At 54.7% G+C, this 12990-nt stretch overlaps 1 protein-coding gene across 6 annotated transcripts in view; it reads right to left on the reverse strand.

Moving 5' to 3' along the window:
- Nucleotides 1-12990, reverse strand: part of ENDOU (endonuclease, poly(U) specific) — a 28110-nt gene that overhangs the window by 12383 nt on the left and 2737 nt on the right. For 3 of the 6 annotated variants that reach the window (XM_047865164.1, XM_047865162.1, XM_047865163.1), the window contains 5 exons: nucleotides 5226-5348; nucleotides 2858-2926; nucleotides 2164-2298; nucleotides 1518-1689; nucleotides 914-1113 (listed from right to left, as the gene is read on the reverse strand). In XM_047865164.1, coding sequence (XP_047721120.1) covers nucleotides 914-1113; nucleotides 1518-1689; nucleotides 2164-2298; nucleotides 2858-2926; nucleotides 5226-5343 — 694 coding nt within the window. In that variant the 5' untranslated portion in view covers nucleotides 5344-5348. The other 3 variants (XR_007153746.1, XM_047865161.1, XM_047865165.1) reach the window with 2 other exon arrangements.

Raw genomic sequence — 12990 nt, forward strand, 5'->3', positions numbered from 1 at the left:
CCCAGTATCGAATCCCTGGGTCCCAGAGAACTCGCAACTTCCCTCATGGTCTCAGACAGGTCACCTAGCCTGTGTGAGCCTCCGCTTCTCTCCTCTGACAAGCAGGAAGGCTGCCTTGACCTCCAAGACTCTCTCCTGTGTTTACTGCAGAGGAGCACCAGGGGGCGGTGCCGGCTCTCGCCCTCTTCACAGGGATTACTTGTGTGTCACCGGCTTTACCTGAAAATGCGTGTCACTCACTCTTAAGGGAAGGTGGGCGGGTGGAATGCAGAGGCTCTGAGGCAGGGGAAAGACCTGGACAGAGCTGCCCACGAGGCAGAGCCCAGCTGCCTAGAGTTCACGAGAGGCATCTGCACGACCCTAACAAACACAACCCCATGCCAAAAAGTCCTGAGGCTCAAACCTTTTTTTGGTCTGATTCAAATGTGTCCCTGCCTGGAGCCGCTCCAAACAGAACCCCTCCCGGGAGAACGTCCCTCTCTGAACTTTTGGTGATTTTCTGTTGCTATTTCCCCAGAAAAAGGAGAGAGGAGAATCAGGGACCCTACGTGCCCAGAAAGTGGCGCTGCCCCTGGGAGCGGCTGTGGTGGGGTGGAGTGGGGTGACTCCCCATCCTGCAGAGACCCTGAGACTGAAGCAGTGAGTGGCGGGGATAAATGAGGCAGCTAAGGGTAGATCAAAAAGAGAGGCGACCTCCAAGCCAGACAGAGGCCTTCTTCAGCCCCCCAGGGCCACGGTCTGTCCTGGGCTCCTCGCTGGCCCTTCCCTGCCCCTCGCAGGCATCCACTGGCCACTACATGGTCCCCACCTGTTCTCTTTGCCTCCCCACCATGGAGCCCCAGGGCTGGCAGGCTCTCCTGCAGACACCCGCGTCCTCAGCACCGCCTCCTGGGGCCTGGGGAGGCTCACTCACTCTGGTGATGGAGGAAGGCATAGAGTTCCTTCATTACTGCCGTCTTCATGACCTCTCTGAGGAAGGCATCCTGCTCGGCCAGCTGCTGGGCACTGAAGTGCTCCCCACGGCCCGTGGCCCGCTGGTAGTTGTTGAGGAGGTTGATGAAGGCGGCGTAGGTTGGCTTGGAAAACAGCCTCTCGTTGACATATGTGAAGAGCCTGGGGAAGGCAGAGGGAGGCCCAGTGAGAGGCCGAACATGGAGCAAACCCCCCCCCCCCATGGGAGCTGCCAGACAGGCCAGGGCAGGCAGGGGAGGGTTGGGTTGGGGAGCAGAACAGGGACTCCAGACGATCTCCAAGGGTGTACGTGAGGTCACTCTTTTCTTCCCCTTCAGCTCTTGGAAGGTCAGTTCTATTATCGGCCCAATCACAGCAACCCTCCCAATGGGACACCCACAGTCCCTCAAGACAACTTTATTTGTCTCTGGAGACCTTTTTTTTTTTTCCTCAACCTTTGATCCTTCCCGCCTTGAGGAGAGAAGAACGGGGGCAGGGAAGAAAGCAAAGCCGGGGTGGGAGCGGGTAGGGGGAACTTTGCTGGAAGAGGAGTGACGAGAACTCACGGCTCTGGGCAGCAGTCCACTTGGTCTCTGGTCTCCGAGGGCGAGATGCGGTTTTGGCTGTTAATAATGACATCTTCCTTCTGGGCTTTGTTGGTGTCTGCCCTGTAGATCTTCTCAGAGATGCTCTGCAGTTCCTCATTGGTTATGGCGTCACTGCTGTAGGAGAAGCCCTCTAGAAGGAATTCGGGAGGGGTATCTCAGCCCAAGGCAGGCCCAGCGGGGGAGGCAGCGATCTGCGTGCCCCCTCTCTTGGGCAACTTCCAGAAGCCGGCAGCCAGGGAGACAGGCCGCATGGGTCACCCTCGTGGTTGGAGGGCAGGGGCCTGGGGCCCAAAGGATACTTAAAATCAGCACGTGGCCTTGCCCACAGAATGTCCACACAGTGTCCACACCGCCCCCTCCTCTGGGGAGGTTCTCAAACTTGGGCATGCACCAGAATCCCCTGGAAGGCTTGCTAAAACAGGTCAGGGGGCCCCACCCCCAGAGTTTCTGACAGTGGGTCAGGGGGAAGCCCCAGAGTTTGCATTTCTAATAAATCCTCAGGTGTTCCTGCTGCTGCAGGGTCCAGGGACCACCCCCTGGACAACCACTGCTCTGGAGAGTTCCTCCGTCTCTCGGGCTGTGCTAAAGGGAGCAGGAGACTGACCGTGGCCACACAGGCTCTCGAAATCCTTGCAGCAGTTCCCAAACTCTGGGCAGCGGGCATCACAGTGGCATGGTTGGTGCCTGTCGAAGGCCTCCTGGCAGCGGTCCCGGCAGGAGCTGGGCGCCGAGTACAAGTCTGAGAAAACAGGGGAGGGCGGGTGTGTGTGTGTGTGTGTGTGTGTGTGTGTGTGTGTGTGTGTGTGTCTATGTGTGTATCTGTGTGTGCGCGCGTATCCGCGGCGGACCACTAGAGGGCGCCCCTCCATCCGACGGCCAGTTCGCCCTCTCCAACCCCCCAGCCTCGCCCTCGCCCTTGTGCACTCCTATTCCAGATCTCCAGGGAAGGAAAACAAACAAGCTAAGTTGGTGCACACCCTTCGCAGTCCGGAAGCCCTTTCAGAGAGGCCGAACTCTACTTTCTGGCCTGTTGTTTTTATAATCTTCCCACTCTAAAAATAAAATCTCTTCCCCCTTCCCTCTGTAGGCCTCAGACTCCCTTCCTGCCTACAGCCCAGGCTGCAGAGGCCAGCCCTCTCACCACCTCCAGGTGCTGGGTTCGGGGCGGGGGGGCGGGGGGGTGTCCATCTGGCTTAGGCCTGGGCCTGTGGCCACCGGGATGGCTGACCCCTCCTTGTCACCCTTTCATGTCCCCCCTCCTCTGGCCTGAGGGCCCCGCTTTAGGAAGGCCAACTTACGGCTCGCTGGGGCCTCTGTCTCTTCCTCCAGCTCCAGGAATGGCTCTGGCTCGTTGGGGTCCTCTTCCACTATAGGTCAGAGAAAGAAAGTCGCCAACCACCCCCGTGGGGTCCCTTCCCTTTATCTCGGTTCTCAGATCCCCCAACCTCAGGGACAAGAAGTGCAGCGGCAGAGAATACAAAACAGGGGCTGAGGCGCAGGGGGTAAGGCCCACATGAAGAAGGAGACAGACTGAAAATGGCTGCAGACTGTATAAAAAGCGAAAGGAATCTCCGCAGGGGACAACTCTTGCTTGCCACGTTAGCATTCAGGTATTCGGCGGGATCGGCTGAAGCGGGAGATCTATTTGTATTTGCTCATCTGTGTAAAGGGGAGGGGTGGCAGAGGTGGTGCCTTCTGGGCTGAAAACTCTGATTTTCGTATGACTTTTCTTTAGTCTAAGTTGGTAGATGGACAGGCTTGACATTCTCCAAATGACAAGGCCCTCACTCACTTAGAACATCCCTTACCTATAACAACTCCCCGTCAGAGTCAAGGGTGAACTCCACCCAGGCCCTCCAGGACGGAGAACTGTTTGCTGAGATACCAACTTCCCTTCTTTCTTTACAACACTTGGCAGTGGCCACAGAGACTGTCTGGGGGGAGGGCGTGTGCAGAAACGCACGTTCTTAATGCTGCCCTATTCCCTGGCCTGCAGGCTGTGTGACTGCAGCCCAGCTCTGGGCAGAGCAGGGTGGGTGGAGTGCGGGGTGGGGAGGAGGAGGAAGGCTACTCCTGGGGACTCTGAGCTCCTCTCCCAGGCGCTAATTTGCCCCAAAGAAGCAACACTATTACAAAGTACTTCAGAATCTGTTAGTGAGCTTTCTGGAAAGTGTTGTGTTATTACCATCAGAACCGTGGGTCGGCTGATTGATTCAGCCAACCGATATCTTCTGATCACTTACTTCGCGCCAGGCTGCGTGTTCTAAGTGCTGGCAATCCGCAGGGTTCTTGACGCAGCCAATGTTATGCTAAATGGACTTTCAAGGGCTGATTTAGAGTCTGGAGCGTGAGCATCGTCTATATTTTTTTTTCTGTGGGGAAAGGATTCTGCGTTGCAAATCAGAGACATGGAGATGGACTGGCTCCAAAGCCAAGTATTGTCTCTGCTGTGAAATGCCAGCCCAATGGTCCAAGGTGAACGGGCTCTCCTGTGTCTCCTGAATAGGGCACAAGGTAGGGGAAAAGGGCAGGCTCTGATTCTGGCAGTGAGCTCCGGACCTGGGTTTCCCTACCTGGGCCTGATCAGCAGAACTTCTGCTGGTGGTGTTTTTGTGTAAATTGAACAAGGGTTCCTTCAGAGTGGAAGCAGCTCAGTGAACACATGGCCAGGTCAGCAGATACCAGAATTTACTTCGGGAAAATTAGGAAAAGGTACTCCTTCCTCTCGGCAGACCGAGCTCTTCATCAGGGCACATGGCTCAGCAAGAAGGGTATCGATTCAATTTTGGTCCAGCTTGCCTTCTCAGCCAGGTGGCCTTGTGCAGTGCACAACCTGCACAACCGTATGCGGTGGTCTTGCTGGCCATTACCTACCGTTGGCTTCAGTGATCACGTTTACCAAACTGAGAAGCAGGGCACATGGTTTGGCAGTGAACTTAGCAAGGCTTTGTGTCACAAAGCAGAAGACCATTTATCTGGTGCTCTACAACACTGGAGGCACCCAAGCGGGGGAATTATTCAAAATTCTTTTTTCAAACGATTCCTTTAAAACTATGTTGTTAGCATAGCAGTCAAACAATTGGCTTTTGAGGGTGGTGCGTGTCCCGTTCAATCGCTAGGCAGGGAATGACAGATTGGAGATGTTGCAGCCACTGGGTCCACTCATTATAGGACAAGTAGAGTGAGTCACAACAGTACTGTGACACGCGCAGTCTTCCCGGTGGCTTGAGCATCGGGAAGTTCGATACCGTTATTACACTTCTGCGATTTAACGTGTTGAATAACAATCGGTAACGTAATTCACACTATATTAACGTTTGCTGTCATTTTGCTGTTGGGGGAATTACTTAAACTTCCCAGATAGGACTGTTAATCCTGACAGTTCAGACATATACTCCAGGTAAATGCTATCTATTTTCCTTTACGTTGGGGTTTTACAATGGGGACGTCCTAAAATACCTGGGACGAATAGTGGCCAAATCCCTGACCCTTGCTCTGTGCCTCAGTGTCCCCATTCGGGCCCTCTGAGCCCTGTCATCAGTCTTGAACCCCGCGATGAACCGCTGGATGCCCAAGCCAGTGTCCCTTCAGGCAGGCTGGGCATGCGCCTGGACTTGGCCTGGCGTGCTGTGCCTCCCAGAGCCCTCACTCCTCAAGGAGCCTCACCGGTACACAGCTGGTCATAGTCTTCACAGCAGTCCCCGTGCCGGGGACACCGGCGGTCACACTGGCAAGCAGCATCCCGGTTAAATTTCTCATTACAGCGAGACGCACATGACTCCATTTTTCCTGTGGACAGTGAAGGTCACAAACTCAGTGCTGTGAGGCTCCTATTCTCCTCATCCAGGTGCCCCCTGCAGTAGGGTTTGCAGACGGGGAAGCAGGGAAGATCACTGCTATCTGCAAGGGAGAGATACACGCGTAGCCTCCCGAGCATGACATAAGCCTCGTCCTCACCGCCTTCCACCCACTGTGTATTGCAGGGCTCGTAACACAGATGAGGCTCACAAACTCAAGTGCCTATTGAGACCAGACCACTAGTAGAAGCAGGTAAAGAAGCAGGGGTGGGGCGGGCGGTAGGAAGAGGTGGGGACCGTGACAAACTTGGCAGGGATGCTCTGCCTGAAATCGGCAGCCACTCTCAGCTCCAGTCACTTGCTGCCATGTCGGGACGCAGGCTCGGTGTTGCCAGAGCCTCTAGTTTTTCAAGAGAAGCCTTCATTTTTAGGTGAAATTTCCCGATTTAAAAAAAAAAAAAGAAAAGAAAAAAGTCAGGCAGACCAAAGAAAGAGGTCCATGGGCTGGTCGTAACTCACAGGCCACGCTTCACCCGTCGAAGGCGAGTCACTCCCGCCCCAGGGATCCCACCTGCCCTCTCCCCTCTGCCACCCCCTTCCTCTCATCCTGCCCCTTTTATGTCTTCTGCTGCTTTGTTCTTTGCTCCCCTTCTTCCGGTCTTCCCCACACCCTGTTTCCCCCTGGGTCGCAGCTTTCTGTTTCTGCTAGCCTTTGGAATGCGTTTGAATTAGTTCATGCTGGGGGGGGGGGGGGGGGTACAAGGAGGGTACGGGTGAGATCTGGGTTCTGGAATAGGCTCTGTGATGGAACCACAGGCCACATCCCTAGCTCCGGCCAGATGACTTTTGCAGAAGCAAATTTTCAGTCATGAAGGGCATGAGACAAAAAATTCTTGAAAGCAATGGCACAAACCCACTACCACTCCTAAAGACGCAAGCCCCACCAGGGTGACAGCTGGCCTTGGGGGCCCCTTCCTTCCACTTTGAGCTTTAAGGGTAATTACAGAGTCTCTGTTTCCACTTGAGGTTCCTGAGGTTTGGATTTAGCGAAGGCTGGGCTTGGGTGCCAGGCTGTGGGCTACGGAGGAGGTCAAGATCAGAGTCAGAGTGACTATTAGCATCGGAATTTGAATGAACTCGGAAACGGAAACCTCACTTGGGCCAGAGTTGGGATTAGGCTAGGTTGAGACGAAGAGCTAAGACCGGGATTTGGGCTGGAGTTACATTTGTTGATAAAAGTAAGAATTTTGTCTCCACGTTTGGATGAGGAATGTGGGGGATGGGTTTAAGACCACTTCAGGGTCGACGAATGTGTCAGGGTCAGGAGAAGGGAAATTATCCCAGTTTTGCCTCAGATTAGATGTGGGGTTTGGGTCCGGTTGTGACTGCACACAGGTACGGTGTCTCAACTTAAGCCTGGAGTGGGTGGGAGATGGGAGGTGAATATTAGGGATATGGATTCAGTTACTGGTTTGGGGTCCGGGAGGCGGGTTTATCCTGTGCTAATGAGGGGGGAATGGCAGGGAGGTTGAGAAACCGGACCCGGTGCCCCAACGGCAGGGAGCTGGAATTCTGGTTCTTTGGCTTTCCAGCTACAAGATCTTGGGCAAGTTATTTGACCATCTGTGCCTCAGTTTCCCTATCTGTGAAGGGGTCATAACGATGGAGACCATCTCATAGAATATTTGTAAGAATGAAATGGGTGGATACTGGTAAAGCACTAGACAGCACATGACACGTAGTGGCCGCGTGTGTTCGATAAATGCACATTGACAATATTCCATGCCCACCTTCAACGTGGCAAGTGTTCAGACAGGCTGGAGCAGTCTTCCCTGTCGACATACGTAATCTAGCTGACTCCCTCCCCGAGTTTCAGCTGGGCCATCCCTTGGGCTGGGGTGTTGGTGCATTTATGTTGCTGACGGTGATGTCATTGCTGTGAGCCTGTGTTCTTTACCTCAAAGAGGTGTCAAGTCAAGGTTAACCAGATCCTGAGGCAGCCTCAAGTTGCGCACAGGGCCTCCAATGTGGCCAGGAAGGCAGGCCTTTGATCCGTTGGACTGTCCTTAAAAACAACCAGGCCCGGGGCGCCTGGGTGGCTCAGTCGGTTGAGCGGCCGACTTTGGCTCAGGTCATGATCTTGCGGTCCTTGAGTTCGAGCCCTGCATCGGGCTCTGTGCTGACGGCTCGGAGCCTGGAGCCTGTTTCAGATTCTGTGTCTCCCTCTCTCTCTGACCCTCCCCCGTTCATGCTCTGTCTCTCTCTATCTCAAAAATAAATAAACGTTAAAAAAAAAAAATAAAAAAAACAACCAGGCCCAAGGCCACTGGGCTCAGGGGAAGTCCTCTTGAATCTAAATGATGCTCCCTTGGAGCCCCAATGCAGAGATCTTAAGGAGAAATTTTCAGGCCAGGAGGAAGGCTTGGTCAGCTGCCCGCTCGGTCAGCCTGGCAGTACACCCAGAATCCAAAGGGAGAAAATCCAGACAAATCAGGGCAACATTTACAATGGGCCAGATCAGCAGAGTCCAAGGAGAGAATTCACTTCTTTCCAGCAGCTGGCACCAGTTGAGAAGGCCCCAAGTGAATGGTCTGTTCTGGGGAGCTCAGAACACCCCCCACTGGCCCTGGCTGCGGGGACTTTTTCATCTCTGTTCAAGAACTTTGTCCCCAGTAAGAACCCCCTTCCAGGGGTTCCCTGTAAACTTGGTCTTCTTCCAGATGACCTGGGGATTGGAGGGGGGAGGGGGGGGAGGTAGGAGGAACTTTTCCTCGTAGGCGCCTTGCTATGCTGTCCTGGGGACACTCGGTGGACTAGTCACCCTGACTCCTCACTCCAGCATCCCCGCCCTGTGCCTCCAGGCCACACAAGGCTCTTTGTGTGCCTCACCCACTGGTCAGGTGCAGTCACTGCTTCAGCAACCTTCTGTCCCTTGCCCTTCTGCCTCATCTCTCTGAGCCTCTGCCTTTCTTCATTTTAGCCTTTTCTATCTCAGGTTTTCCCTCCATCCCCCTCTCCTCCTCTCCCATGAAATGTTAAATTTCTCTGCACTCTTCAAGACTTCCATATGCCAGAATGCCCCCTCCCTATCCATGCTGCCCACCAAGAGAGTCTGGTCCCAAGCCTGAATGTCCCTATTATATTAGGCCGTCTGATGATTGGGGCATCCTACATCCGTGCCTGTCCAGGAGCCCCAGACGCTGTTTCCCTGGAGACCTAGTCAACCAAGAAGATTCATTTCTAGGACCAGCTTCCTGCCTCAGTTCACTTGAAACAACCAAGGTCCTGAGGCCGGCAGTGACTCCTTCATCTGATTCACATTCTTGAATCTCAGTTCTGAGATGTTGGAACCAGGAGAGACAAGAGCAGAGCCTCTTCCCTCCCACCTTAGGAAAGAAGGCATCGCCCACTGGCCCCTCCTCACCTCCCCATCCACCCCACGGCCAGATCAGATCACCATCCCAGACTCAGGGGTCCACCTGCACTTCAGAAGCCACTGTTGCCTCTGCCCTCAGGGGTGTCCGCCCGGGGACCAAATGTCTCAAGCCGCTCTCCTCTCCTGAGACTGGGATGTGCCAACCCAGCGGCCACTCCTTCACGCTAAGCTAAAAGGTCTCATGCCCTCCCTTATTGGCTGTCCACCACCCAGGGCCCAGACAGAGCTGACTCCCAGCTGTTCTGCTGTGGGTGCCAGAGTAGAGGCGGTCCGTCCCGGTGCAGGGAGCCTGGGAATAGCTTTCTCCTCCAAACCTTTTCCATTTGGGCATCCCGCTAGGGGTCTCCTTAGACATAACCTGACTGGAAAGGACTCCAAGAGGGAGTTTTGCCCAGGAATATTTATAAGCATAATCATAACCAAAACCCCAGTTCATTGGAGGCACCTGGGTGGCTCAGCCAGTTCAGCCACCGACTTCAGCTCGGGTCATGATCTCACGGTTCGTGAATTCCAGCCCCAGCATCGGGCTCTGTGCTGACAGCTCGGAGCCTGGAGCCTGCTTTGGATTCTGTGTCTCCCTCCCTCTCTGCCCCTCCCCTGCTCTCTCTTTCTCTCTCTCTAAAATAAATAAACATTAAAATTTTCTTTAAAACCCAGTTCATTGAGATCTCACTCCGAGTAAGGTACTTCTTATACATTATCTTAATCCTTACAACAACCCTATATAGGAACAACCTGGGTTGGGTGGGATGGATATCAAGCTCTGATTCTTTCTCCTCCGGCAGGGGAGAATTCCCCACACACCTCTCAGCTCGGCCCCCTCCCTTGGCACCCGTTCCTACTCACCCATTAACCGTCAATTAACACATCGGCATCAGCATTTTGCACAGCTACCAGGCAGGAAGCCGCTGGTCCCACCTTCAGCACCGCTTAGTAACTGCAGGCGGGACCCTTCTCTGTGCTCTGGTCCCTCTGACACTGGGTCAAAGAGCCATTCCTCTGACCACTTGTACAGCTGGGAGAGCACATGGCCCACCTCCTGGTCAGGGGCTTTTCCAGTCGCCGCCCCCCGCCCCCCTGCTCCCAGACAACCTCACCCAACCCCAGGCAGTGGAGCCAGTGACCAAAGGCAACCAGGCCACTCAAACCCAGCAGGCCCCAGCCCCAGCCCCAGCCTTATACCACATAGTGAGCCCGCAGACAAAACCTTGGTGAGATCACAAGTCAGGTTGGACTAAGAGATGTTTGGAGCTGGTCTTCCAAAGAGTCAAGAAGTGACAAGTCATGAGTGACAAGAGTCAAGTCATGACATTAGTCCATCAGCCCTGCAGCCCCCTTTACACAGTCCCCTTCACCCCAGAGATCACTCCTATACTCTAACAGGGACAGGTCTAAGATGCTCCATGGCTGTAGAACAGAGCTGACCCTCTCTTGTCCCACTACCCTCACTTTCTACCAAGTTCCCTACCTCTCTGCTTCTCTAGGCAGGACGCTTTTCACCCCCACCAGATAACGACTTACCAGCCCAGGCCAGGCTGCAGAGCATGGCCACTATCAAGGGCACACAGGCCCTCATGGTGCCCGGTTGGAGGCCAAAAGGGGACTGGCTGTTGGACTTTCACTAGAGTCAAGGTGAACGTCACAGCTCTCAAATGAGCCTTATTTCCCAGGCTGGTCCTTTTAAAGGCATCGGAACTTGTGGATCTGGTACCTCCAGATCCTTCCAGGAAGAAAAAAGGGAGGGAGGGACCCTAGATGGACAGGAGGTGGAGAGGGGGTGGGGCCCTGCAGCTGTTTGAAGCCAGAGGGAAGGTGACTAAGCAGGCAGGTAATTCCAGATGTTTAGAACAGGTAATGCTAGCTGTTTGTAGCCAAAAAAATAGGTCATGCAAACAGTCACAGCAAGATGGATCTAGTTTGGGGGGGGGGGGGGGTCCTCTGTCCAAATTGGGAGCACTGATGGGCTTATCTTTGGGTGATGCCCTCCAAACACCGACCCACCTGCAAGCCACAGGCCTGACTTTCCAAGGAGCTACAGCCTCACTTCATCTTTAAGTTCCTGGGGCTTAATATGAGGAACATAGAAAGGTGGTCATTACAGGTCTGAAAAACAGTAAGTGCTCAGGCAAGCGTGGGGGGCAGCGGAAGGAGAGATATAGGAGGTGTGGGTCCGGAAGAGGGGCTGCCCTTGTTAACATCAAGCCACACAGAGCTCAGCCACCCCAGCAATAGTGTGCAAATGGTCTCTAACTCTTGCTGAGTCAGCAGCTCAGGTTTTACATGTTCCAGGTTCTCACAGCTTCCCGATTTACGGTCATCCAGGCCAGGGATGGGCAAGAGGCCTTAGAGGGAGCCAGAGGGCCCACCCTTCCTCTCCTGGGGGCCCAGCAGCCTGCTCCCTGCATCCCTTACACTCATCTTCCCAAGGACCCTCCCCAGAGAGATGAGGCTTCTCAGCATCCTTGCTCCCCAAGTCCAAGAGCAGAAGTGCAGGAACTTGGGGCTGCCACATTTTCCCTCCTATTGAAGGTAAAATCTGCTAAAACGCCCTGTTCCAGAAAGAACGCAGCATGGAGATTCTGCCCTCTCAATAGAAGAAAACTCTCGAATGAAAAGGCACAATTGATGAACGATTGAGACTACTCTATAGTGACTTTTTGCCAGGGGTGAAGTAGGAGAGCGTGTCCCCCTCAGCCAGTGTGCTTGAAATGTGAGACACTTCCCCTCTCTGACCTCAGTCTCCCATCTCTGAAATGACAGGGTTGGACCTGACAATCCCTTCCAAGTTCATTTCGGGGCTTCCCTCCCCGGCCCAGGGTTAGGGACGGTCCTCCACCTGCGCCGTGTGGAGAAGAGGCCACAGGTGGGGTCTCCGGGGTGCAGGGGACAGCCTGCGGCAAGCCACCTCTCGAGGGACTCACAGCAGAAGCACAGCTGACGAGTCCGCCTGGCCCTTTCCTGGAGGGGGGAGGCCAGTTGAAGGAGTAGGAGCAGAAAGGCTGCTCGGCCTGCCTGAGTTTCGTCTGCACAAGCCGAGAGCAGGCAGCGACCCCCGCCAGCCAGAACCCGCGGCCTCTGGGGGTGGGCAGCACAGGATCAGATCTCAGACTCTAGTTAGTTTAGGGAATAAAGGAGACTGTCACTGGCTGGGCCAGAAGAATGACGCCTCGGAATTCGGGGTGGACGGTGCCTTCAAGGGCCCGGCCTGGTGAACCCTGGCTAAGGCCAGGCTGTCGAGCCCGGCCGGTGTGGCCCTACTGTCCAGCTGACCTGCCTGTGGGACAGAGCTTCTGGGGCAGGAGTGCCTCCCTCCAACAGGGGAAGTGTAGGCCAGGAGCAAGGCTGGGAGCCAGGGACGGTTGAGACTGACCCCATAGAGCCAGAGGGCACATCAGAGGACCCGGCTCTCTCAGACCCAGGTCCCCCAGCAAGAACTACCAACGCCAACGTTGAGGACAACTGTTAACACCGATGAAGCATGTGTCACGTGTCACACACGAAGCCCCCTGTGCACCCTCTCCTTTACTCTCCCTGCAACCCTTAACGGTACCGTTGTTATCCTCACTCACCGATGAGGAAACTGAGGCCCAGAATGGTTGGGAGACACAGTCGGGAGCACGTCGGTGAGCTATGCAGTGGGGCTTCCCACCAGAGGCCATCCTAAGGGGCACTGACGTCCCGTTGTCTCGCAAAACGCATCAACAACCACTTAATCGTGTCTGGGTTGCTATGCAAGGGGGTCTGCACTCAGACTCAGTGGCAACTAAAGTATGGTGTTGCAAGCCCTTACGCGATCCTGAGAGGCTATCCCGCCTCCACCTGAATGCCTCTGTGCCTCTCGGGGCTGCTCATCCCCACTCCCCGGATCGGATCCCCAAACCCCAGGACTCTACATCCCAAGACGCACTGACATGCCCACAAGTATAGGACAGGAGGAAAAAAGTCCACCCGCCAATGTATGAACACACATCTGTACGTTCACACGAAGATGCCTCCTAGATAAACTTAGATGCACGTACGTGTGTACATAGAGATGAACGCATTAAATGGTATTGCAGACAGCAGCTGGTCTAGACAGAAACCTCTGCTGTTCCTCTTTCTGAGTTCTCTCACCGGCTGGGTCTTCATGTGGGCTTTCCACCCTTGATCAAAAGCTCTTGCCGTGGGGCCAGCCAGCAAGGTGGGAGGCCCAGGAGGC

Source organism: Prionailurus viverrinus, chromosome B4 (assembly GCF_022837055.1).
Source record: "Prionailurus viverrinus isolate Anna chromosome B4, UM_Priviv_1.0, whole genome shotgun sequence".
Taxonomy (NCBI): Eukaryota; Metazoa; Chordata; class Mammalia; order Carnivora; family Felidae; genus Prionailurus; species Prionailurus viverrinus.